General features: G+C 50.8%; 1 protein-coding gene across 1 annotated transcript in view; it reads left to right on the top strand.

The window, feature by feature from the left end:
- LOC131664029 (cadherin-related tumor suppressor) overlaps window positions 1-25,127 on the top strand; it is a 75,258-nt gene that overhangs the window by 39,965 nt on the left and 10,166 nt on the right. The window contains exons 2-9 of the mRNA XM_058934865.1: window positions 5,551-5,726; window positions 6,669-6,804; window positions 11,484-11,720; window positions 15,043-15,435; window positions 15,752-16,165; window positions 16,305-16,643; window positions 16,761-16,938; window positions 24,659-24,839. Coding sequence (XP_058790848.1) covers window positions 5,551-5,726; window positions 6,669-6,804; window positions 11,484-11,720; window positions 15,043-15,435; window positions 15,752-16,165; window positions 16,305-16,643; window positions 16,761-16,938; window positions 24,659-24,839 — 2,054 coding nt within the window. The remainder of the gene's footprint in view (window positions 1-5,550; window positions 5,727-6,668; window positions 6,805-11,483; window positions 11,721-15,042; window positions 15,436-15,751; window positions 16,166-16,304; window positions 16,644-16,760; window positions 16,939-24,658; window positions 24,840-25,127) is intronic.

Here is a 25,127-nt window from a genome sequence, read left to right as displayed (position 1 = left end):
GCGCGTGCGTTTCGGTGCGTTGTCAAGGCGCCGCGCGCCCGTTCGCTTTTATCGGGACACGCGTAGAGTTTGCCGTGACGCGCGATCGATCAGAGCTTGAAATTTTCATGTGCGCGCGCGTTTGCGGCAATTGCACAATGCGGCGTTAGCCAGGCGTGCGGCGCACGTGAGAAAACCTCCCGAGCGGCTATCAATAGCAAATATGAAAGCGTAAACGCGAAGCTCGCACGTAATAAAAAACATCTTATCTCCGATAATCAAGCCAGCTGAGAGACGGAGAGAATGTATACAAGCCGTGGCAGCACAGAAAAAAGAGAGACGTAGGCGCGGGAGAAGAAGGAGAAAGAAAAATTTCACGCTATACTAGAATTTACCGGCATACCGATGAAAGAGAATACCCCACAATTTTAGTGTCACCCATACGTCCTTAACGACCGCGGCGATCTTAAAGGGATATACATACCAAACGAAAAACTAACCCATCAGCCCTTAAAAGCTTATAGCCATTCACTCATCCCGGTGCGCACATCTCTCAAAACTCGACACAATCCTCCAATCACGATACGATCTTTTCTCTCTCTCTCTCTCTCAACCGCCAGTCCAGTCGTCTTTTATTTCAGAGAGAGAGAGAGAGAGAGAGAGAGAGAAATGCCATCGATCAGCGGCACTGCATTTTCCAATTTCCTCCGGGGAGCAACAGCAGCAGCGCGATCCGATCCCGCTCTCTTTCTCTCCGTCTTTGAAGGCACGGGAAAAGGGAGAAGCCGCGGCGACACATCCTCGAGCTGGAAAAAAAGGACATCCGATCCGTCCTCTCTCTCTCTCTCTCTCTCTCTCTCTCTCTCTCTCTCTCTCTCTCTCTCTCTCTCTCTCTCTCTCTCTTGCGGTCTTGCGGGTATACCTTGCGCGCATAACATAATATCCTACGCGTACATTGCTGCTGCAGCAGGACGCATCCTGTCGCGTATAAAGTCGAGCGAAGGGCAGGAATTGCCCGAGAGCCGCTGGGTGGAGTAGCTTATTGCTAGTTAGTCGAGTTAAATGCGATTTAAGATGCCCGAGCTTCTTCCCATTGCATCCCTGATTCCTTGCTTCTTCGCTACTCCGCTCCCGCTTTTATTCCTCTTTTCCTTCGGAGGGCCTTCTTCCAGCGACTTTCATTGGTTTTACGATTGCGATTTGAAATTATTGATTGTAACTATACAAATTGCCATTGGATCAATGAGAGGAATGCGTGCGATCGACGTAAGCAAAGTGCTAGTTTGCTTGAATAAGTGGCAGCAAAGGTAATTTTTGTTTTTGGAAAGTGATACTTCGAAATTGACCATCTGCCAGCGAAACATCAACTTAAAATTTCAATTCAACAAAAAATCATGCACTTTTACTTCTTCTTCCGAGTCTTTTAGTAAATGTTCATCTTTTCAATTTTCGCGGCTTAAGAACTTTGTCTTACATCAATATTTAACGCGAATCGATTAATCTTTCACAGTGAATGCAAACTCACGTTTACTATGCAAACGTCTTTTCGAGTTTAATTTTCAACCAAGTGGCCACACATTTTTGCAGGTACATTCGGATAACTCTTCAACTTCGTTTGAGAATGTTTAATATGTCAATACGTAAAAACAAAATCTACTTTTCTCTTTGGAATTGACCATCGAGCGTCAAGAGATCAAGTTAAAATTTCATTACAGCATATCTTAGGCTGTACTAAGTTTTCGAAATAAAAATCATTTGTACGCTATGCACCATGTAAACTTCACAGAGCTCATCATCAATCGCCACAATCAAAAGCCACCATCAATCTCCCACCCCCAGAGGCAGCATCCCTCCTCAGCCGAAAATTCCCACGGGATGTCAAAGGTTTCACACGCTTGCGCCTTTAGATTGACTAAATAAGATTTTTAAGTCTTACACAACGACACCCGAAAGGAGGAAAAAAAGTACGCACGCACTCGCGACATTCCGCCTGCGTATAAAGTTAAGGCGGCCAGCAAAACGAGTCGTCTCTCTCTCTCTCTCTCGTCTTCATTGCTAGCTTGGCGCGATTGTACTTATGTTATATTGCTCTGCGCCATCAGATAATTGCCGAGATAACATCGTGAAGTCTCTGTGCGGCTACTCGCTCGCCACGTAACTCTGTTCTACCGAGCTTCAGCCAACTGCTGTAGCTCGCGTGTTTGTGTAATGCCGCGCGCAGCACATTGTCCATTCTTTTGATTCAATTAAGCCTTTATCAGCTTACACGGCCACTTAGCTGCCCGCATCGGTCTTTTATGAAATCGCTGTAAATCATCTAAACTGCCTATCGCGTGGATGCACGCGCGCCTAGTTACGACGCGCGAGGATGCACGCTTTAACGCGCGTCCGTCATGCTTTTCGTAGCTTCGCGCCGACGATGGTCGTTCCGGTGTCGGCGATCGCTGCCTTGCCAGACATCAAACCATATTGTCAAACTGTGATAGTTTCGCCTCTAATTCGTCTTGGTTTCTCTTTTTGGAATCGAGATGTCCGCGCTCGCATACTGCGCAAGTTCAGGTTCGCGCGCTCTATAAGGGCCGCGGCTGTCGCGGTACAGGCATAATTATAGGAATAGGTTCTTACGCTACTATTGAGAAGCGTTTGTAGCGTCCAAGAATTTAACTTGGTCTAGCTAATTGTTACATACAAGGCGAAAATAAACTTAACGACGAATCCCATTAGCTTGACGTCCCGCCGAGCAAAGGCAAAAGCCCAAAGAAAAGGAGGACACATTCTTAACCCTGTCTCTGGTCGCAGGTCGCTCCGAAGTGCGCTGTAGCGTGCAACAATCGAGCATCGAAATGCGCCACTTCGCTGCGCATCGATTTCTCTGGTCGAGCGTTGCCGCCGCTGCGCTCGGCTCCCGTCGTACAGCTTCCCCGCGGCGATGCCAAAAATAAAACGATCTGCCGGAGAGCCGAAGAGGTATCCGTGTCAATGAGCCAACGAGAATAGGATCGAGGGTGCAGCAGGCCGTGCACGTAAGTGCGCGCGCGACCGAACGCCAACCGCCGACGTGGCCACCGATACGCGGGGAGAAAGTCTCGGTGCGCCGCTGTACGGCTTCGCGAACCGATACCTCTCCGGCGCGTTTTCCTTTTCTCCGTGGCGTTGCGCAGCTACTGCGTCGGTTATTGTCGTCAAGCCCGAGAGCGCGCCGCGTCTCGCAATTAATCGGGCGCTGCTTCGAGCCTGCCTCGGACGCGGAGCCCGTTCCCGCAAGGCTCGCCGGTATGCGCCTACGATTTCTCAATTTCTCGCGGCTCTCGCATTGTTGTTTCGGGCCTTCGGGGGAGAGGGAGATCCGATCGGGCCGCGGCACGGCTGCGATACTCGCAATAGCTGTCGGGCGCGAGAAGACGCCAGATCGATCGAGCCCCTGCGACGGCTGCGCGACGAGGTGCGCGCGTTTATCGGCGGACCGAGGGGCTCGTTATCGGCCGCTCCACGGGAGCCGAGCAGCGCGCGGGCACCATTCGACGACGACGGTGGCGGCGGCGGCGGCGGCGGCCGTCCCGCATGGCTGCGGCTCGATTTCACTCTGTGCGATCCTGCCTAGGCCGCCGCCGTCGGGACACGTCATATACAAGCTCGGGGTGGACACGCGCGAGCGAAACTGGCTTTTGCCGATCCGGCAATAATTTGTCTCGGCACCTACACCGCAGCCATTGCGAAAGGGGCACGGCACAAAGATTTCCTTTCACTTTCGCGCGCCAACAATAACACACAATGGCCTATCCGCCGCGAGAAAGTGTCCGTCGCGAGATGCGCAAAAAAAGAATTGTACGGGCGAAAAGGTCGCGCGAGATGCGTGCCGCGATAATAAAGCAGATGCCGCCCCTCTCGCGAGAGGGAAAGTAACGAGGACGAAAAAAAAAGGCTATTGGAAGGGCGAGAAGATGTCACGGCCGATTCAATCTCCTCCTCCCCGTCCTCTTCCTCCTCCTTCTTCTTCTTCTTCTTTTGAAGGGCTTGTTAAACCACTGCTGCCGCTGCTTAGCTCTCGCCAATTGCGTGCTCTTTCGAGATTAATTTCTTTGATATGAAAATGGCTTCATTCCGCGACGAATGATTCGCGCGCACGCAAGCGCTTTGTTTGGCGGTCCAGGTAAATTAACGACTCTAATTTGACAGAGACAACTGTAATCAAGCAGTTACCCATTCGTTTGGCTTAATTGATCGATATAGCCGAAAACAAAGCTGTCTATTTCGGTATGAGACGGGGCTAGCCTGTACGAGCAAAGTCAATTAGTCGGCTACGACGGGGCTCCAGTCGCCACTTGCTTCTTCATCCGATAGCGGCGTCTCGCGCAACAATTCAATTTGCCAGCATCATCGCCGGCGCTTTGACATCTCGCTAAGAGAGTTTGGACTGCGTTGTCTCTCTCTCTCTCGCGGGGACTATTTAAAAAGAAGCGGGCAGCGAGAAAAGGACCAAATAAAACCTCCCGGAGGTGGTTCTCTGCAGATAGTATCGCGAATAAAGAAAGAGAGAAATCGCCCAGCGGGGGATTTTCTTTGGGTCATGCACGTACACACACAACAACGACTACTACTACTACTACTTCTATCCGTCGCGCTCGGCTTTCGTTTTGTTTCCAGCCTCGATATTATATATAGTCTGTCTCTCTCCGTGCGCTACAAAGATAACAATGAGAACGCTGCGATCACGCGCTCAATACAATACCGATGAAAAGTTTTTATTATTTGTCCAGCAGCAGCGACACTCTCGTATACTAACAAATCGAAAATAAATATTCCAACGAGCGTCTTGAAGAATGCGTCCTTCTCGTCGCAGATAAGCGGAGTCGAGTGTACGCATATATATAAGCTATTGAGGAATGAGTACATAAGTGTGATGGTGGTCTTTAAAAAGATAAAAAGGAAGAAGCGATTTATAATTCAGTTTTAAAATCATTCGTGGGAGAGAGAGAGGCATTTAAAAGACTTATGGGTCCTTTTGATCGGCAGTGTACACTCTAAGATAAAACGAAGCAGCGGCTCTCTCTCCTTGTCTCTCTGCCTAAAAGCACATTATTTAGGTGAGATCGTCGACGATTACTCGTCGTCTCCGCTCTTACCCCTTCTCTTTATCTCTCTTCTTTCGATCTTGTGCGTTTCTGTGATTTAGCTGCAAAGGATCATTGAGATATTGCGGTGTGAACTATCGTCGCTGGACAAGTTCACTTAGAAAAAACAATGGCGATCGTAATAGACGAGGAGAAAAGGAGTCACGCTGGTTTTTAAAGGCTCATCGGAATTTTTATTTAGTGCCGAGGGATAGATATCGCTGCCAGAAATATAGCATCGAGTTTTTATGCTTTGTATGCGTGTTTTTCGGGATTTTCGGCGCGCCGCTGAGACTCTTAAGTGCCATGTGTAAAGGAGTATATCGACGCTCAAAATTTTATTGCCGAGAGCATCCGCAACGATTATACTCGTGTGCGCGCACTTAATTGAACGAGAAAGAAAAACAAATAAATTGTTGACGTTTGAAAACAAGCTAATTTTAACGATTTTGCACTGCAGGTTCGCGTGAACGTGCTGGACAAAAATGACGTGGCGCCGAGTTGGGGCTCGGGACCCTGGAGATTCGAGATCTCCGAAGACGCACCAGCGAATACGATCGTGGCGATGCTCAAGGCGCACGATCCCGACAGCATCGGCACGCTCAAGTACAGCATCGTGCCGCCAAGCAAGAGTCTGTCCAACGACGAGGAAGACCACGTCGAAAGCAGCAGGTGAGGAAAAGGTTACCTCGGCCGCGGACGAGTCGTCGGGTCATTGCTTACCGGCCGACATAATCAAAGAATTCGGTGCGCCGAGGCGAGATCGCGAGGCCGACAGTGGGCGATTGCCCATCGGAAATGGCGCGCTGCCGTTCGCGCGAGGTCCACTCGTTATCGCGATATTACGCGGCCGAGCGACAAACCAGTCTGCCCGTAGCCAGTTGTTTTGCGCACATTGTTGTCGCGCGCGCGCGCGCTTTGCGCCGTGAATTTCAGTGGAGAGTCAGCTTCGCGCAGCGCCCCACACCTACGTGCATCGTGTAATTTTACGCTCAATTATCTCACGCGTGCGCTCGACGCGGACCGAGAAAGCGCCGCATTGATTCGATGAAACGAGAGAAAGAGGCAGGATGCTTTATGCTTTCATAATGATCAGCGAGTACTTTTCATATTGTTATTTATACCTGGCTCGTAAAAAATCATCGCTGTGCTTCTTTTTTCTTTCTTCCTTTTCATTTGGCTCGCGAATTTGTATCTCTCGGGGGTATTTAACAGCCGCACGGCTCGATGACATTTATGAAGAGGAAATTTATACCCCAAGGATTATTGTCGGATTGAATGGAAACGATGCCTTAATAGATATCGCGTACGATCATAACGATTCGCGAATCGAGTTGGTTTCTGAGAAATCGGCCAATCTGCATTTAGCGAAGAAGCAACAGAAAGAAAAAGAGGCAGGAAAGAAAGAAAGAAAGACATAACAACCCCTCGCGCGCACGCGATAGAACAGCGATATGCAAATAGCGCGAGAGATAAAATAAAAACACAGACGCGCATCTATCGATAAGGCGGAGAAGTCTTCCGGTTTTGAGGCGTGCAACTTTTACGAAAAGCCGCTCTATGTTGCAGATTGTCGAGTCCGTTCAGGCTGGACTCGGTAACGGGTCAGCTGCGCCTCGGCGAGTCTCTCGATCGCGAGACCAAGCAGAATTACATCCTGAGTGTTCGTGCCGACGATGGACTCCAGCAGACCGACGTCACGCTTGCCATTGCCGTGAGTATATTACATTCTATTGCCGGCTACCTTACCTATACCATTCGTACACGTGCACGCACGCGTCCGTTCGTTGGCTCTCGCGCGCCAGAGAACGATATGCGGGTCATTAGCCGCCGCCGATGCCGCCGCCGCCGCCGCGACATCGCGCGCGTCAGTTCTTCGCCGGTGCGAACCGAGCCAGCGCCGTATTTTCGGCGACGCCGCGACGGGCCCACGAGAGCCATGAGAAACGAGCGAGCTGACCGGCCGGAAAAAGGCCAGATACGGAGGCGATCGCCCGGCGATTTGTCTATGAGCGTTTTAATCGATTGCCGGGCCGCGGAGCGGGGCAAAAGGTCCGTTTACTGTTAGCGGATGATTGTTGCCCACTCGGCTCTCCGCTAGCAGCTAAAACTCGACTCGCGCGCGCCTTTCGTGATTATTATTTTTAATTGGCCGCGCTCTCCTCGTGAAGCGCATTTTTCCTCTCTATCTCCCAGAGAGGCAGCCCCTCGGGCGCACGTTTTTGCATTTTTACCCCGAGCGCGCCGCGCGAGTTGTTGCTTGCCGTCCGCAGCGTGTTTTCACACACATACACACACACACACACACACACACACACACACGAGCGCGCGCGCGCTAGTGTACGTAGGAGCTCGTGTGCCGTGCTCTGGTATGATGGCCTCAAGCCATTCTTCGTCGTGGCTCTCCCTTTTTTCATTATTCTTTCCTTCGCCGCGTCGCATTGCTACGACGATGCCGCGCGCGATCGCGATTTCGCTGCCCTGATATAGTCGCGCCGTTTTTCCGCGCGTCGACGTGCCTGGATCTCGAGCCAGCTAATATTTCAGGATTTCGCAAGGGGCGCCACGGCGCGTGTCCGCGATGATAACTCGTAATCTCATTATGCGCGTAAGTAAAGTAGCTCGGCCGATCTGTCGTGGATGAAAAAAAAGGCGATCGATTTTTTTCAAACGAGCTGCCGGCAACACATAAATTCTAGCGCCGGGCATTGCGCAAAAGTGATAAATGCAGCAATGCCACTGGCGTTGCGCAAAGCAGAAAAGAAAAATGTCAGGCTCGCGCGTAATCGTCTATAATCCTCGTACATCGGCACCTTATATTTTAAATACGTACGCGCGCGTATTGGTTAATGGTTATCATAGTAATCCCGAAGGCGGCGGCAGCTACATTCATTAAAAATATCATCGATAAGGGATATTTGCAGTCTTTCATAACTGGTTGATACGTTGCTTGCACAGCGTAATTTTCGCACATAATTCATAAAGCGCCGGCCTCGACGCAAGTCGCCGGTTGCAGCTTTTCCCTGGCCTTCCCCGAGGCGGGCATCGCGCTCGCGAAAATCACGGGAACGCGCCGCAGTGATCGTCGTCGATTATCGAGCGGGGCGCGCGTCGCCGAACGACGAGGCTGCGAGCGCGAGTCCGGCGGGCAAACGAGCGCCAACGAGCCGCAGCCGGCCGCGATAAATTAAAAGTTGGAAAAGCGCGCGCTCGCGATCCCAAACTGTCGGCCGGTCTTCGTAATAAAGTCAGCCACGAGCAACGAGGCTCGAAGCCCTCGCTCGCTCGCTCGCTCGCCGCAGAAAAAGAAAAGAAGCAGCGAGGAGGGAATGCCGCGCGCGCGCTCTCCCTAACTAATAACCCGTCGCGCCGCCTTCTCTCGCCGATTTTCCCTCCTCTTGTTCGAGCCATCTCGGCTTATCTGCGATCTCTCGCGCGACCTCCCGAAGACGGACGGTAATGGAGGGCCGATAGCGAGGCTCCGGTAATAAGGAAGTGGTCCGCTCTCCCCCTCTCTCTCGCTGTGTACTTTGTGGCGACGTCGCTTCTTTTCTCGCAAAGGCCTATACGTTTGGGCTATCCGTACATTTGACGGACTTACGAAGTTCGCCGGCCTGCGCGCGGAGTCTTTCGGAAGGGAGAGTAACGAACGGGCGTGACGGGCACTCTCTGCAAATTGAAAATTAAAAATTGGCCTGTTCGCGTCTCGAGCCTTTGTCTCGGCTGGCACGAGCGCGCCGAGACGCACGCGCATACATTTCGACGGATCCGCGCGCTCGTTTTTATCGCGCAAAGTGGCGCGCGAGCGAGGGGCGAAAAATAAGCGACAAGCAAGCCTCGTAAATCCTGGCGCAATCTGCGCCCAATTGTGTCTTACAAACAGGGCGTTCTCCGTCTCTTATCGATGTCACGTCGAATCGTTCGTTTTCTGCCTCTGGCGCGCGCGTTGCGCGTGTGGCGCGCGCGCGCTCGCGCCGGCTAAACGCCGCTAAAAGGCTTAATCAGCGAGTAAAAGGCAGCTCGCAGTTGCGGCCAATCATTCGGCCATTATAAATCGCTGCTTTATTGCCGTGCGCCAACAAACGACAAAACTCTCCCTTTCTCTTATTCGTGCTGGCGCTGCCCGCCGTACGAGCCATCCTGCGCCTATCCATGTATGCGCGCGCGCGTGTGTGTGTGTGTGTGTGCGTGCGTGTACGTACAGGCATCGAGCGCCTCCGCGCTCGTAAAAGTTATGATTGACCGTGTCGCCTCGACAACGCTCACAACGAAAATCCGCGTACCAATAAACGATTGCCCGCACGAGAAGCAAGGTAGCCCGGCTTTTAACGAGGCAGGCCAAGCTCGTCTCTACGGCTACTTTCTTTTTCAAAAAAGTATTCGCGCGCGCGTGCATGTTTCTCCGTATGAGGTCTATAAAAACTGCCTTTCCTCCGGTCGTCCGCTCGCGTTTTGATTCGCCGTGGTTATGAGTTAGTCGCTGCGTCCAGGGGCGGTGGCGGCGGCGGCGGCAGGGGGAGGGGATGTATATTAATCACTTGCTAAAAATGCTTGTTCTTCCCGCGCGGGAGAACGGAGCTGTTGTCTTTGATTCACGACGTGTATAAAATACTTTGAATTTATGCGCTAGCGCTGACACGCGCAGCGGCGTCGACTGCTCGCTGCCGAGCGTTGCGCTCGCGGAGGAGCCGTATAAAATGACAAAGTGCGCCGTGGCGCGACGCAGCTCGACGGACGGCTACCGCTCGCGTAAAAATTGGTCCCGAAGAGGGCGCAATCGAAGGACCATTCAAGGAACGATTACCGCCAAGACGAGGAAAGAGCGCGCTGCAGACATCGAAGGGGGAGCCCCGTCGACGTTGCCGCAAACGTCCATGTCCTTATAACGTTTATGTTTGAAATTCCTTGGTGCGCTCGCTGCCCTCATCGGCCGCCGAGTCGCTGTCGGAATGCCAGACCGATCATAGTTTGCCCGTCAACCCCACTCTCTCGCTCGCGGCCTTTCGCTCGCTTCTCTTTGTCGTCGTCGTCGTCGCCGTCGTCGACGGATCGTCGTCGTGAGAAAGAGGTGTGCATGCGAGCCACGCTTGCACGGCGCCGCCTACTCGCGTTTTGTCGCCGAGCACGCCGCTCTCTTTCCCTCTCCCCCTCTCTTTCGCTCTTCAAAGACGGACGATTATTATTGTACCTCACCGCCGTGCCTTTTTCATCGCAGGTGTCGGCCGCCGATAAAATTGCTTTTTTGCTGCACGCCTATGGGCATTTTTATGTTTTAATTAGCAGTCTTTTTCGTGGCTGCGGCCGGCGACTATTGCACGCGCGCTTTTGTCCCATGACTATTCGCTTTTGCGGTTCAGGGAGCTCGCGCGGAACTGATTCGCCGCGTCTGCAGGATTTATCGACACCTTCCTTTCCGACGCGCCTTTACGCATCGCGACTGCCTGCCTCTTTTACGATCCTTTTAGAAATTGTCCGCGCTCGCCTCCCCCTTTCCTTCTTGTCGTCGCGTGCGTCCTCTCAATCGCCCGAGCACGTCTCCGAACGGTTGCGATTCGGACGGTCAAGAAGAAAGAGAGAAAGGGGAAAAAATCGCGACTGTCCGCGATGAAAAAGCGACGCCCGGTCGACCGATCATCGGCTCAAACTAAAAGGTGCAATCGATTAGCGCGAGCTTTCGGAACAAATGCTGATCTTCAAAAATAAAGACGCGTGGATCGCAGCGAAACCGAAACAATTTGGCCAGAAGGATCGCTGCACTTGTCTAAAAGGAGAACGAGAACGAGAGACAGAGAGAAGATGAGAGAGAGAGAGAGAGAGATAGAGAGAGAGAAAAAAGAAAGGCTTCTGCGCTCGTCTTATCTCAGGCCGATTCGTATTAATGGAATTCATTAATAACGTCTCTTTCTTACGTTTTTGGAGAGATTAAGTCGACATGCCTATCTGCCGTGAATCATGTGCTTTTTGTCGCTCGCATATACATAAATCGGCTTTCTTTTTCTTTCGTGAAAACGCGCCCCGCTTTAATAATTTCACTCGAAGCCGTTAGTTTTTTGGGCGTAGGACCATATACGAAGTTGGTCGCGAGAGCGTTAACGATAACGATTTTTCGGCTAAAAACGAGAGAAAGAGTTGCGACGTCGTTGGGTTTTATTGAGCGACACAGGCCTTCGTGGAGATTGGCTTGATTGCGTAATTATCAGCCGCGCTCGCTCTCGGAACCACTTGGGTTTAGTGCTTTTCGGGCGCGCGAACTGTTACGGTTTCCGGAGATCGATGACGATTTCAAGCGCGACGCGCGTGCCCCGAGAACGAGTTTTCTTGCCCGCCAGCCGAGCGCAAGCCAATTGGAGCTTACGCGACAAAGTCTGATTGTGTTTTTTTTGCTGTTCGCAGGTGACCGACACGAACGACAACGCGCCGCAATTCCAAGCGACGGCCTACTCGTTCGACGTGCCGGAGAACGTGGCACGAGGCAGCAAGATCGGCCAGGTCGAGGCGACGGACAGCGACGCCATCGGGCCCAACAGCCAGATCAGCTACGCGCTGATATCCGACTGGGCGAACGATGTGTTCTCGCTGAACCCCAACACCGGCGTGTTCACGCTCACTGCCAGCCTCGATTACGAACAGGTGAGGCAACAGAGCTTTCTGCTTTCTCGCGCCGGCTATAAACAAGCGACACTCGCTGCTGAATTATGACGTTTATCGCCGTACCGTAACGCTGAATTCTGACTTGTCCAAATAAAGAAGCGAGTTTTGCAATAAACTTGGAGTGCGCGCACGCCCGTATAAATCAGCGCGACAACTTCCGAGACGGAGAAATCCGCTATACTCGTTGGCTCGACACTATATTATATACCTATAGCCGCGTGTACATTGTGCTTGAGAAATTGGGATGCGAGTGTTCGTTCGGCTCTTTGCCAAGAGAGAGAGAGAGAGAGAGAGAGAGAGAGAGAGAGAGAGAGAGAGAGAGAGAGAGAGAGCAAGAATTTTTGCTAGACAGTGATGTAAGCGTTTGTCTCTTCTGCCCTTTTTCTTTTTTGAAGTTTCATTGATAATTGACCGTGGGACGAAAGTATGCCAGATGTCCTTTTCTCTTTTCATTTTTGCAGCGCGGAGAACATTAACGAATAGTTCTTGAATTGATCTATAGTGCAAATTTCATTAAATCCCACAAGATTAGCTCCGTTCAATCCCGGTAATAAGCGATGGAAAGGCTAGGAAAATAGGGTAAGAGAATAGCTTTTGGTTTTGCAATAAATTTACTGTTTAACGCGTTACAATGGTCAGTGAAATAAATCGACATTAAACTTATCATACTGAACACTTTCGATCATCGCTGCTGCTACGACAAAAAAATGAGAAAATTGATGTAAGGAACAGCGCATAACTATCATTTTCCTAGGTAGCCGGAAGGATCTCTCCCCCGAAGTAAAGGACGAGCTCGTAAGTTTGACGAACACGAGAGTTTGGTCGACGTGCAGCTAATCGTCAAAGGCATTCTCAGTTTTTCCCAGCGCGCCGTCTTGTTTTAAATACGAATCCTCTCTCGGCCGAATTTTTCCCTCTCTCATCTGTTCGCGTTATTTATTCTCTCTGCTCGCGTAGATTTATGGTTTAATTAAACCACTCGCGGGATTGTGACATCCGCGCCGCGGTACTTTGCTAATTACGCCGAGGTTTTTTTTTTGTTTACTCGCCTCCTCGCCTCTTTGCGCGCGAGTGATTAACATTCGCTCTGCGTTGTCTCGCTGCGGATGAAGTGTGCCGTTTCTGCTGTGTGCGCGCGCGCGAAAGAGCGCGCAGCTAACGTTCATTAGCCGGCGACGGGCGCGAAGACGTGTACTTTACAAATTAGCTGCGTCGTAAATTCGACCAAAGGGATATTTATAATCGACACGGCGCATACGCTCATCTTCATTATGTGCTCCGGCCAATGATTTAAATTCGGCCGACTGGCTGCGTTGTGTACATTTCTTTTCGATTTCGACATTCGTTTCGATGTTTTTTCGTCGCAATCAACTAATTCAAGCACGCCGAGTGACCACGAACAATTCTTCCAAACTAACGACGTGCATTGAAATTCGTCGAAATCAACGACCCAACCCGAACCCCAGCAAACTCCATTGGAGTATTCGAGTGCATTGACCTACAACACGGTTATTCGGTACGATGTAAACAATAGTCGATCCATTTTACAGTGTAAGCAAATTCATGTTGAAATTGTTAATAACAATGAAAGTTTGGTTAACTGCAACATTCGTCCTTGGATGAAAAAACAATCTTTCAGCCATCTGCAGAGCATCCACTATAACCATAGCACGCCACAACGGAAAAACTTCATTCCCCGCAGACGTATCACGATAAGAATTGTAACAGTCGGTATAATTAGCGTCGCAAATAGCATAGTCTGCGGCAAAAAAGAACGCCAGTCGACTGCAGGTGCGCGAGCGCGTTCGACAAGTTTGAAAATTAATCCTCTCTCTCTTACTCGGGGCACAATTTTCTCGGCTCTCTTGCAGAAAGAATATAAATAAAAGAAGGCGTTTTGCGCTCTGCTGCTGCTGCGGGAGAGAGAGAGAGAGAGAGAGAGAGAGAGAGAGAGAGAGAGAGAGAGAGAGAGAGAGAGAGGTTAAAAGAGCAGAAAGCCGTTTATAGAACCCCTCATCAGCCTAAATACTTGAAGCTCCGCGGCCTTCGGACAGAGCCGTGAGTGTGCGCGCCCGTAGGTTTATGTACCAGCGTCTCTCTCTCTCTCTCTCTCTCTCTCTCGTGCTTCGGGGGCTCCGGGAGTGCAAACCAAACGATGTATTCTCGAGCGCTTGGCCGCACGCGAAATTAAATTGATGGCGATTCGCTTTTTCGCGAAACGCGTGACGAGCGAGGTAGCGTTCGATCGATGCAATTCGCCAACTGGTTTTCCCGCTTCGCCGCGCGTGGCTCTGCTTTTCCGCTCTACGAGAGATATGATAAGGTTCACGCTCTTAACGCTCGGCGAAAAATCGTCGCGCACGCATACGGCGCTACGTAGATATATCGCGTTGTCGATGCAAGCCGATTCGTTTCTTTTTTTGTTTCCCTCTTACTTTCCCTTTCGATGCGCCGATGCGAGCGTAAATTTCGCGAAAGAGAATTTTGAAGCCATGCATCACACACAAGCACGAAAATACATCCTCTCAAAACTCCTCGCCGAAAAAAAGAGAGGAAGAAAAAGGCAGCACACGCGCTCTCCGAAATTTCAGTGCTGGGCTGAGAGACGAAAACGCAGAAAATAAATAAGCGGCCTGCTTGCCTCCGCTTTTTAGTACTGTAAGCGTGCGCGGCTACCTTTTTTGCGCGCGCGGGAAAACGCAAAAGCGCGCGCGCATGCAAATCAAGAGAGCGGAGAAGACATTTGGGCGATGCATTCTCTATGTTTTCGGGGAAGAGCATATAAAAGAGGGGGGGGGGGGGGACGTTAGATTGTAATTACACGTTGTTATGCTGCAGCGGGCGCATTTTTGGTTGATTGCCAGGTTTGCCAAGCTGCTTTAACGGGCGAAAAGAGGGAGCGCGGGCAGGGGGGTTGGCAGTTAATTTATTGATTCGGACGTGACGTCTGCTCCGCGAGAGAGAGAGAGAGAGAGAGAGAGAGAGAGAGACTGCAGCTCGCTCTCTTTCCTTGCGAATGATTCATTGGGAATTTACGCCGGAGAGAGTCTGTTATTTCGGGTAGTGCGATCGACATTTTAGATATTAGAAATTGTACGTGTGCGTTGGCCCCGATATTTATTGGATTATCTAATCACTGATAGTTTGTCAGGCCATTTGATGGATATGCATCCCCGACTAATTGGCTCGCAAGGTTGTCATTAGGCGCGAAGCGCTTTCTCGCGCTGCCGCCGATGTGTAATTTGCGCGTGCGCGCGCTCTCGCCGATAACAATCCATTGTGAGCCGCTGTTGCTTTGCAGGTGCAGCATTACATCCTCGTGGTGCAGGCGACCGACAGCGGGCTGCCGTCGCTGTCCTCGACGGTCACGGTTTACTGCAACGTCGTCGACTTGAACGACAATGCGCCGATTTTCGAGTCCGGCGCACGCACGCTCGACCTCGCGGAGAACGCGAGCGTCGGCACCATCGTCACGACCACCAGGGCGCAAGACTTGGACTCGGGGTACAATGGCTTGGTGGCCTACTCGATCGCGAGCGGCGACGAGAACGAGGATTTCGGGATCGACGATAATGGCACGTTGTACACCAGACGCACGCTCGATAGGGAAGCGAAGGCCAGTTATAATTTGCTGTTGCAAGCCGCCGACAGCCCCAGGCTAGCCGCTGCCAAAACTTTGACTACGACTATTCAGGTTTGCAAAACTTTCGTCCGTCCTCGCGCCCATTCGCTCGCGCTGAACGACAACTACGAGCGGCCGCACTTGCGTTTCGACTTTTCTCCGTAATGATAGCGCGCACCGCGGGCGGTTGAGCGCGACGGCGCGGCGACGCGGCGACGCGCCGGTGGTCGTGAGAGAACGAGGAGCGGTGCTCTTCCGAGCGAGAGAGCAGAGCCGCGTCCCTCCGCGGCGCAGGCAAACGAGCACTTGCGAGCACTCGGCGGGCGCTGCGTCGCGATCGGACTCGCGCGTGGACGACTGCTGACCGACCGAGCGCGCGTGCCCGCAGATGACCATCAACCTGCTGGACGCGAACGACCAGTGGCCGGAATTCGTCTCGGCGAGCGAGGCGAGCGTGCCCGAGGGCGCGTCCACGAACGCCGTGGTCATGGTGGTGAAGGCGGTCGACCGCGACGAGGGGCGCAACGGCCACGTCGAGTACACGCTGGACGGCCGGGACGCGCCGTTCAGCCTGGGCAGCGTGGACGGCGTGCTGCGCGTGGCGCGGCCCTTGGACCGCGAGCTCAAGGCGAACTACAGCCTGAGGATCCAGGCGAGGGACCGCGGCGAGGCGCCGAACACGGCCACGCAGACGGTGAACGTGCTGGTGCTCGACGAGAACGACAACTCGCCGATCTTCGATCAGAAGCAGTACTCGGCCAGCGTGGCGGAGAACGCGAGCATCGGCGCGAGTGTGCTGCAGGTCAGTGGAAATTGGCGGGCCGTATATCACGCGCGGCGCAGCGCCCAATGCGATAATTGCACGCTGCGCCTGCGCGCGCGCGGCGGCGCCCCGTCGTTTTCGCGATTCAATTGAACCGGCCGAAAACGGAAAATTGCAGGTCTCGGCGAGCGACCTTGACGAGGGTGCGAACGGCCGCGTGCGCTACAGCATCAGCGCCGGCGACGACAACCGGGACTTCGCGATAAGCGAGGACACCGGCGTCATACGCGTGGCCAAGAACTTGAATTTCGAGAGGAAGGCGCGCTACAGGCTGCAGGTGCGGGCCGAGGACTGCGCCAGAGATTTACAGCCGCAGCAAGAGTCGAGGCTCGATAACGCCGAAGTTATCATCGCTGTGCTCGATATCAACGACAACGCGCCGGTCTTTCTGGACTCGCCGTACGTCGCCAACGTCATGGAGAACATGGTACCCCCGAATTCCGGATTCGTCATGCAGGTAAGATGCGATAACCGCGCGCGCTGCGTTCTCTGGATTCTGGCTCTGACGGGAAGGCTCCCGAAGCCGAAGCAGACTTGATCACCGCCGGCCGCGCGTTTGCTCTGTTCTCCGCAGGTCAAAGCGTACGACGCGGACACGCCGCCTTACAACGATCAGGTGCGTTACTTCCTGAAGGAGGGTGACACCGACTTGTTCCGCATCAATGCCAGCACAGGAGAGATTTTCCTGCTCAGACCCTTGGATCGCGAACTGCTCGCTGAATACGTGCTTACGCTCGTTGCCATGGATACCGGTGAGTTTGTAATTTTTTTTTTCCGTTTGGACGCGCGTGTACGTTTCCCTTTATGCTTATTCATTTGTCCATTTTTTCACCGCGGGATATGCGTCGAGTTAGCGTATTCAACTTTCCTTCCTGTAGTTAGATCCTTCGACTGATAAATACGTGATTACGGACGGAGAAGGATGGCTTCGATAATTTATTTGGGTATATCACTGATTCAGCGTGTTTACTCGAGCGTTATCACTCGATTTATCGGAAGCACTCCAGTAAATCAACGTTAGGCGTGTCCAATTCATCGTTAGGACAATAAATGTTGGAGCTCAGTCGCGCAATGTGGAAATGACGTTTTGTATTCCTGTTTTTCTTCCCTTCGTCGTCGGAGGTGAAACCGCTGCACGCACGCGCCTTTACAAAAGCCGCGGTACACGTGCGGGCGCCCACGACGCCGCGGAAAAAGACGAGAGACGACGTTGTAAAGCGTTTTCGCGCGCTACGTCCGTCAAGCTGTATATATTCGCGAGACGCGCGACGGATAGTGCAGGCTCGACAGCTCTGACAGCCGATCGATAAGAAAATCGCGAGTAAGCCACCAAACTACGTGCCTCGTTAGCCTTTTGTGCATATAAGCGAGGTGGAGGCCTTTTTGTCGAAAGCGATGCGGCGGCAGCGGAGGCAGCGGCGGCGGCAGCGGCGGCGGCAGCGGCGGCAGCAGCGGCAGCTCGCGCAAAACCCGATTTATATCGCCTCGTTTTGCTGGCCTGCGCCGCTTTTGCATTGTCATTGCCTCGCCTTCTTTTCCACCGTGCGTCCTTTAAGGATTAAAACCTAACCGAGACTGAAGGCTTCCCTTCGCCAAGTGAGAGAGTTCGCTTTATAATGCGCTCCTCTTTTTATAGATGTCATCCGACAGTTGAGTAATGCCCTCCCTTTTTTCCCCAAAACATTTCTTGGCTTTCTTTTGAACGCGATGCAGCATATAACACAAATATGTTTCGAAAACACGACGCGGACAAACGGAAAGCTTATCTCGACGATGGGCTTGTAGCGCGTCCCTCGAAAACCAACTACGTGTTGGACGCGTCGACACTACGGCGACTCGTCTTCTCGCTCGTGCTGTGATCGACTATACGAAATACGATTATTTCCGCGAGGAATAAAATCGCCCCGATGGCAGTGCCAACGAGGAAAACAACGATAAGAGGTAGGATTCCACGTAAACTGACCGGCTGATACTCCACGTTGCTACTCGAGGCAACGTTCACCGAGTGCTTCCTCTTCAGTCGGCTCATGATTCCGCAGTCCTTGAATTTGTGCAGCCTAAAGAGAGAGAGAGTGGAATTTCATTTTTTTCTTTATTTCGAAAGAGGATTGGCTTTGCTCTTTTCGCGCGCGTTTCTGCTTACTGATAATTTATGACTCCGGTGTAAGGATTCCCCTTGGAAAGCACCATTCCAAGGCTATCGAATCTACCGGTGTCGATGGGTACCAAATCACACGGTAACCAAGCGTTCAATTGCTCCTTCATTGCTTCGGTCGTTTTAAGCTTTCCAGAGAAACATCTCCTACCTTACGAAAGCCGTCCATCACGCTCGTCGGAAAATCCCCTGTATCCTTCATGAGATTTCGCATTTTCACCATGGTGGGATCGGTCGCGTGCTGGAAACGGATAAAAAACAAAGCAGTCCCGTGAAAAAATCGAACCAATCACGCGTCTACTCACCAAAAACATGTTGTAATCGGCGCTATCGAGATAAGTGATAAACTTGTAAGTACCGCATTTGACGAAACCTTCGAGATCGTTGAACGGCAGGCTAGCTGCCGTGAGAGTCAAGTAGCTGATCAGGCAAGCGGAGTAGATGGCCAGTATTATGACGGATAACATGAGTGATGAGAAATGAGCTATTCTCAATGGCGCTGCCGTTGGGAAATCTACGCACACGGCCAAACTGTAAGCGTAATGCTCTTAAGCTTCGTAAACATACCGTAAAAAGGACATTACTGGCTAAACCTTGCTGGCAAAAGATGCCCCAGACTGCCAGATAATTCTCGGATACGTGTTCTGCTGTCATTAACTTTCCCTCGATATTCAATCTCAAGATTGTCATTAAAATGACGGCTAATGCTTGAAGGATACCGAGGACGATCCATATTTTCCAACTGAATGCCTGCGAAAGAAAAACAAATAACGGAATTGCGTTGAATGAAGACGAAAATTGCACTTACCCTCGAATAAGACAACCATTTTACATTCGATCCACTAGGTGGTCGCATATACAATCGATTCCTTGACAGTATCAAGGGTACTGTGAAATCCACTACATGCATACGTTCCACCGTCATCGTCATTTCGGCAATGCCAATATCAGCTTGCCCGTTGACCATTCTACCCATAATATCCGACCACTGATTCGCTCTAGGATCGCGTATGTCGTAAGTCGTCTCTTTGCAAACAATTTTGTAAGTGAAATTTAACGTTATCGAAAGCTCATGTACGATCATCTCGAAGAGGCCCTTCTTTGAAATTCGAGATTGCGACTGTACGAATGGTGACTCCTACCAGGACGGAAGTTTTAGTTTCCAATAATCTCGCGCTCGACGGTTATCATCGCATACCAACCATGACCGCGGCGACACGCAGAAATTGTCCCCCGATGCTCGTCCTCCTCTCGTAGTAACCGCTGTATTTTTCTAGTATTTCGATGTAGTTGGCAGTCAGCGACAAAACGTGCTTACTCGAGAGCACGCGCTGAAGGTGCAGCATCAGTGCCGTCGCCGGCAGACCTGCGAAGAGCGAACGAATGACAGGAAGGTCGCGACGGCGTCGAGCCGAAAACGATGAAAACGCTGGACGCGCCGCTCCAGTTTTGCAAATCGGAGGCTAAAAGCACTTAGTCGTCGTAGAGCTCGAGACGCGGATCGACGGAGAGGAGAGAGTAGACGCAGCAGAGCGCCGCTGTAGCGACAGTTGCCGTCCCGAGCGACATGTCGGCTCGCGCAAGACTAGTCGAAAAGAAAGAAGCTAGGTGGAATACGTATCTGTGCACGCGCGTGAAGTGTGTTCCGCGCGAATGTTTGCCAGCGCGCACACACGTGCGAGCCGAGTAAATCGATGTTAATCCGTGATGCGGAGCAATCAAAGTGTCAGAGCACGAGAAAAAACGAGCACGGCGTATACCTCGGGCCAGATCAATCGTGCGCATAGTCGCGGATTATCTTCTTCCTTTCCGCCGACCACCGATTGGCTCTTTGTGCAGGCTTTTTTTCGGCGGGGGGAGGCAGGACTTTGCGTGCTGCAGTTTTTGGCGCCTTGACGCGCTCTTCCCATGGGGCATGCGATCTCTCTCTCTCTCTCTCTCTCTCTCCTCTCGTCGGTTTTTTCCCGTAGCTTTGCGTGAGAGGCAACGGATGTTTGGACGCATTTTATATATGCGCTCTTCTTCGCTTTTACGCCGTGCAGCCGCGCAGATCTTTCGCCGATAATTTGATAATTTGCCAAGGGTTTTTCCATTCTTTTTGCTGCGATGTGCTGCGCTCATTTTTTGTTTTAATTAGTTCCCGAGAAGAGGCAAGGAAGTCATTCTCGCGAATTCGTGCATTTCGGATAGATATCGCAGACCACTTGATGATCGACGTATAACTTAGTCTGTAGGCATGCGAGAGTGCGATATGTTAAACGATCACGTACACGACGTCGCGTTGCAAGCTCGCCTGCTATATTTCCTAACAAATGACATAAGCTTATAATAGTCATCGTAGGATATACTCGAGCCAACTGAATAGTTCATTTGCAATGAATTTTTTTATAAGTTGATGATTTGCAAGGGCCCGTGTAGATGACGGTACAGTTCTTGCAAGTGGTAGAATAGAAATTTGATTACTTTATAAGAAAATGTCAGTCTGATTCGTGCATGTTAAAATGTGTGTGGTTAAGCGTATACGTGATGTACTACGCACAATAGACCAATTTGCGAAATAATAAATAGATAAGAAATAGGCAACGTATTGATGAATCGTATTCCTTCTACTACGAAGAGATAATTTGAAGATTAATGTGAGCTTCGAGAACGATTCGAATTAAATGTAACATTTTAATTGAGTTTCTCGAAACAGTAAAAATTGCCATAGTAAGATTTACCGAGCTAATCTCCTGTATTCTGTCTATAGTGGTAATTACAACGGGCTCTAATAAATGTCATTACTTGACATAGTAAAACTTACAACATTTAAATTTTATTATGTTTTGTAGTAATTGTTACTATGGATTATCGGTTCTGTTAGTGTACTAGAAAAAGCGTATTTTTACCGCTAATCAAACGTCTATAATGACATGGACATGGCAGTATAAATCGCAGGCATTCAAATGCGAAACTGCGCTCGCTCGCGACAAATGCCTGGCCGGCGGATTTTCTGATTATCATGTTTTCCAAGCTGGCTTGTTCGGGGCTTATATTGATATTGTTCGCGTCGCGGTTATTAATGCCTCGCGTTGCCGTAAATTTCTCGCAAAAGGCAAAAGGCGCGCGCACAGTTGTATATACCGGCGGCTGCCCAATGTATCGCCGGCTAGATTTATCGCCGTGTGCTGCTGCGCTGCTGCCGCCCCGCAGACTTATTTATTATGCTCCGCGCGAGCGCGCGACGTGCCGTATAAGCAGCGAGAAAAAAAAATCCCAGCCATCGAGCGCGCACACGCGCGCACTCGAGGCTACCGTATGTATGCCGCGCATTCGTGTGCGTGTGTGATCGATCGACGATGCTTTGCCGCTGCTTTATTATTCTTCTGCCTTTATTTTTTATTTTTTATTTTTTTTTTTTTTCTCGCTGTTTGAGTTTGCATTTTGCCGAGAGGTGATTGGAGCACCGCGAGATTGCTTTTTTCGCTTTAGTTTTGAAGGCTTCGCTGATTATCAAATGATTTTATTAGCGATTCAATTGCTTCTGAAAAAGGAAACCTCGGTGGTGAATTTGGTACGACTGCGAGCACGAGCGTGACCGCTAGATGGGTTTAATCAGAGCTGCCTCGATTTCACGTCGAGTCAAGCGTTCGATAGTTCATTTATAAATGCAGAGAGGCCACTTTTCGACTTTTCCAATAATCATTTCCTTCGCTTCGAGTTCCATTTCATCGGACAATATTACAATTGAAAATGTGCAATGCCCGAGGAAGTAGAGTTCCTCTATTAAATATCTGTTAATGGAATAACCTGGTAATCCTCACAGCGACACTTCCGTAAGTGCGGCTTCCTACAACAGCGCCCAATGCTATCCAGTTACAAAGATTTAAAATTATTAGTCGCGCGTATACGGGATAATCGTAACCCCTCTCCCTTTTCATCCTGCTCTTCTCCTCTTGATTATCATAATCGGGGAGGGCTTGTAATTCGCGCTCGAAGCGACGCTCGCGGCTGCTCGCGGTTGCTCGCTGCTGCCACGCTCAAATTCGAATATTACGCTTTTAAATTGGAGCGAGCGGAGCCCTTCCTTTTTCTTCTCCGTCGAAGCTCCGTTTTGATTTTTATCGCGTTTTATACGGCTTAGAGCCATTAAATATCTCGCGCGCGGGAAAAATTCGCCTTTATGAAGCATTAATCACTTCTCTTTCTCGTTTTACTTGTAATTGCGTGACGCGCTCGCTTGCCTTTTTACCTCGCCTCTCGCGTCATGTGCGCGCCTCGGAATGTGCGTTTGGGCTTCTCTTTCTCCGAGCTTCGAGCTTTTTCGATCAAGTCCGAGGTGAAAAAAGGAAGGCAACGGAGCTGCACATTTTTACAGGGATCTGGGTTATTCCAGAGAGTCAATTCTTTCTTTCTCTCTGCTTTGTTTTTTCGTTCTGTCGCGAGACTCCTCGGTAGCGCAGAAAATGTTCTTCGAGCAATATGAATTTTCACCTCTCTCGCCAAATTGACCTTATTCCCGTCGAGCTTCAAATAAAAATTAGCCGAGATGCATTCATTCAGTTTTGCGCCGAGAAATCGCATGCAAAAGAGAAGAAGCGAATGAGAGGAAAAAAAAAAAAGAAAAAATAAGAAACGGTAATATTGTCGTAACCATTAACCGAATGACACATCTCGGATACAATCAATTGGCCCTTTCAATTTGTATCCTTCTCTCTCTTCCCTCGTCCGCTGTCAAGAAAAAGGAAGATAATTCTAATCCACGCTCTCTCTCTCTCTCTCTCTCTCTCTCTCTCTCTCTCTCTCTCTCTCTCTCTCTCTCTCTCTCTCTCTCTCTCTCTCTCTCTCTCTCTCTCTCTCTCCCTTTTCCGTTATATAGAGTCGTAATATCGCAGAGGCGCAACCGAGAGGAAGAGTATAAAGCGAGAGAGCGAGAGAACAGATGTACGCGAGTTGGACAAATGGGAGGAGGAGGAGGAGGAACGAACGGACAATGGCGAAGGCCGCTCGCGCGCAAGCAAAGCAAAGCAAAAGCCTTTTGCATATTTCAATTCGCGAAATGCCAAAGGCCCCCGCGATGTTGATTGATTGTTCTCTCTCTCTCTCTCTCTCTCTCTCTCTCTCTCTCTCTCTCTCTCTCTCTCTCTCTCTCTCTCTCTCTCTCTCTCGGCGAGCGACTTTTGTTGAGAAGGAACGAATTAGTGAATGGGACTGCAGCCCTTTTTCGTCCTTCTTTTTATTTATTTTATTGCTTGTCGTACGCGAGAGAAGATGCTTATCGAGAGTTTGCCGCTCGTGCCACTTGTGAATCCATTCGTATCGACGAGACTTCTCGAATTTTCGTTCGTCGGTTGGATTGGTATGTTTGGATCGAATGATGCCTGGCTTGATTACACGCTAGACGGCCGACCGGAGGTTCTTGCCGAAAGAAGGAAAGTGCCTTTCCTTCGTCCGTATCAGCGACTTTGCGAGCTGAATTGAGCGAAGCCTCGAAGCGAAGAACGTCCGAGGATGCCGCGAAAGCGAGAAAATCGAGGATTGTTTTGAGCAGGCACGGATGCAGAAAGAAGCGACGCAGCAGGCTGGCACGGCTGGCTGTCTTAGGCATGTGGCGCATAGCAGCAAACTATGTATAACTGCGTGTAAACGCACATTAAATAAAGACTTTAACGTCCGGCCATTTATCGGCTTTATCTACTAATTATATAGCTTGGAAGTATAAGCTCGATTTATGCCCTCAGCCAAGGAGGAAAGTTTACGTCCATAGCGGCTCGCCCTTATACGCGATAAAACGTTCGCGCGCGACGCGCAGCCCTCGGTAAAACGTTTAGCGCGGATTAGTCGGACGACGAGTTAGTGCCATTGTAAAATCCTTGGTGCGCGCGCGAGCGACGGGTCAGTTTTTTGACTCCGTTTCATCTCGATCTAAACGGCGTGACTTGCTGCTCGTATTCGTACAAACGCTCGCGTGAATTGCTAAGCTTTTAAGCTTTTCGTCGCCTACCTACGGCTGGCGCGTCCACCTTGGCCCGATCAGTCGCGATTTTGATAATCTCGAGAAACATAACGACGAGGCTCGTCTACCGGCCTTCTTTCTCTCGGGGACAAAGCAACCCTTTGAAATCCACACATTCCTTGCAGATCGTCGAAAGAAAAAAAGCAAAGAAAAGAAAAGATAAAAAAGAGTGCGCGTCACCTGGAGACCGCCGCCTAAAATCAATAAGCCCTAAACGATTCAGTTATCGTAATCAGCTTAAGTGCGCCGCGGAGACACCTGCCAAAGGCGACAAGCCAAAGAAATTGAATCGGAGCAAAATGTAAATGGCGGATGCTTGCAGGAACGCCGCCGCTGACAGGCGCTGGTCTGGTGAGGATCACGGTGCTGGACGTGAACGACCACTCGCCGGAATTTCAACGCCAGGAGTACGTGGCGAGGGTCAGCGAGAATCTGGCGCGCGGCACCTGGCTGGCTAATCCCCGTGCGCGAGACAGCGACGAGGGACTGAACGCCAGAATACGGTAAGACGATATTAGCCCGAAAGCTGCTTTGCTCGCCGACGAGCGCGAGACGTGAGAACGCTCTCCCGTACGCGGATTATGGGATACGTTCTACCCTCTCCTCGCTTCTTTTCCTGCATTTGGATATTGGGCAACACGAGAGGGTGGTATTACGTTGCGCCCCTGTCAAGCCTTTAGCGACTTTTTGCTCCTCTCCTCCGTGCTTTGCTGCCATCTGAGCTAAGCCGATATGACTGATAGAAAAATAAGATGATATCATCGTTGTCCTGGATGTTACATTGACTTTAT

The sequence above is a fragment of the Phymastichus coffea genome, unplaced genomic scaffold (genome assembly GCF_024137745.1).
Source record: "Phymastichus coffea isolate CEN01 unplaced genomic scaffold, Cenicafe_Pcof_1.1 PCOF00039, whole genome shotgun sequence".
Lineage (NCBI taxonomy): Eukaryota > Metazoa > Arthropoda > Insecta > Hymenoptera > Eulophidae > Phymastichus > Phymastichus coffea.
This window is presented reverse-complemented; position numbering and strand designations above follow the sequence as displayed.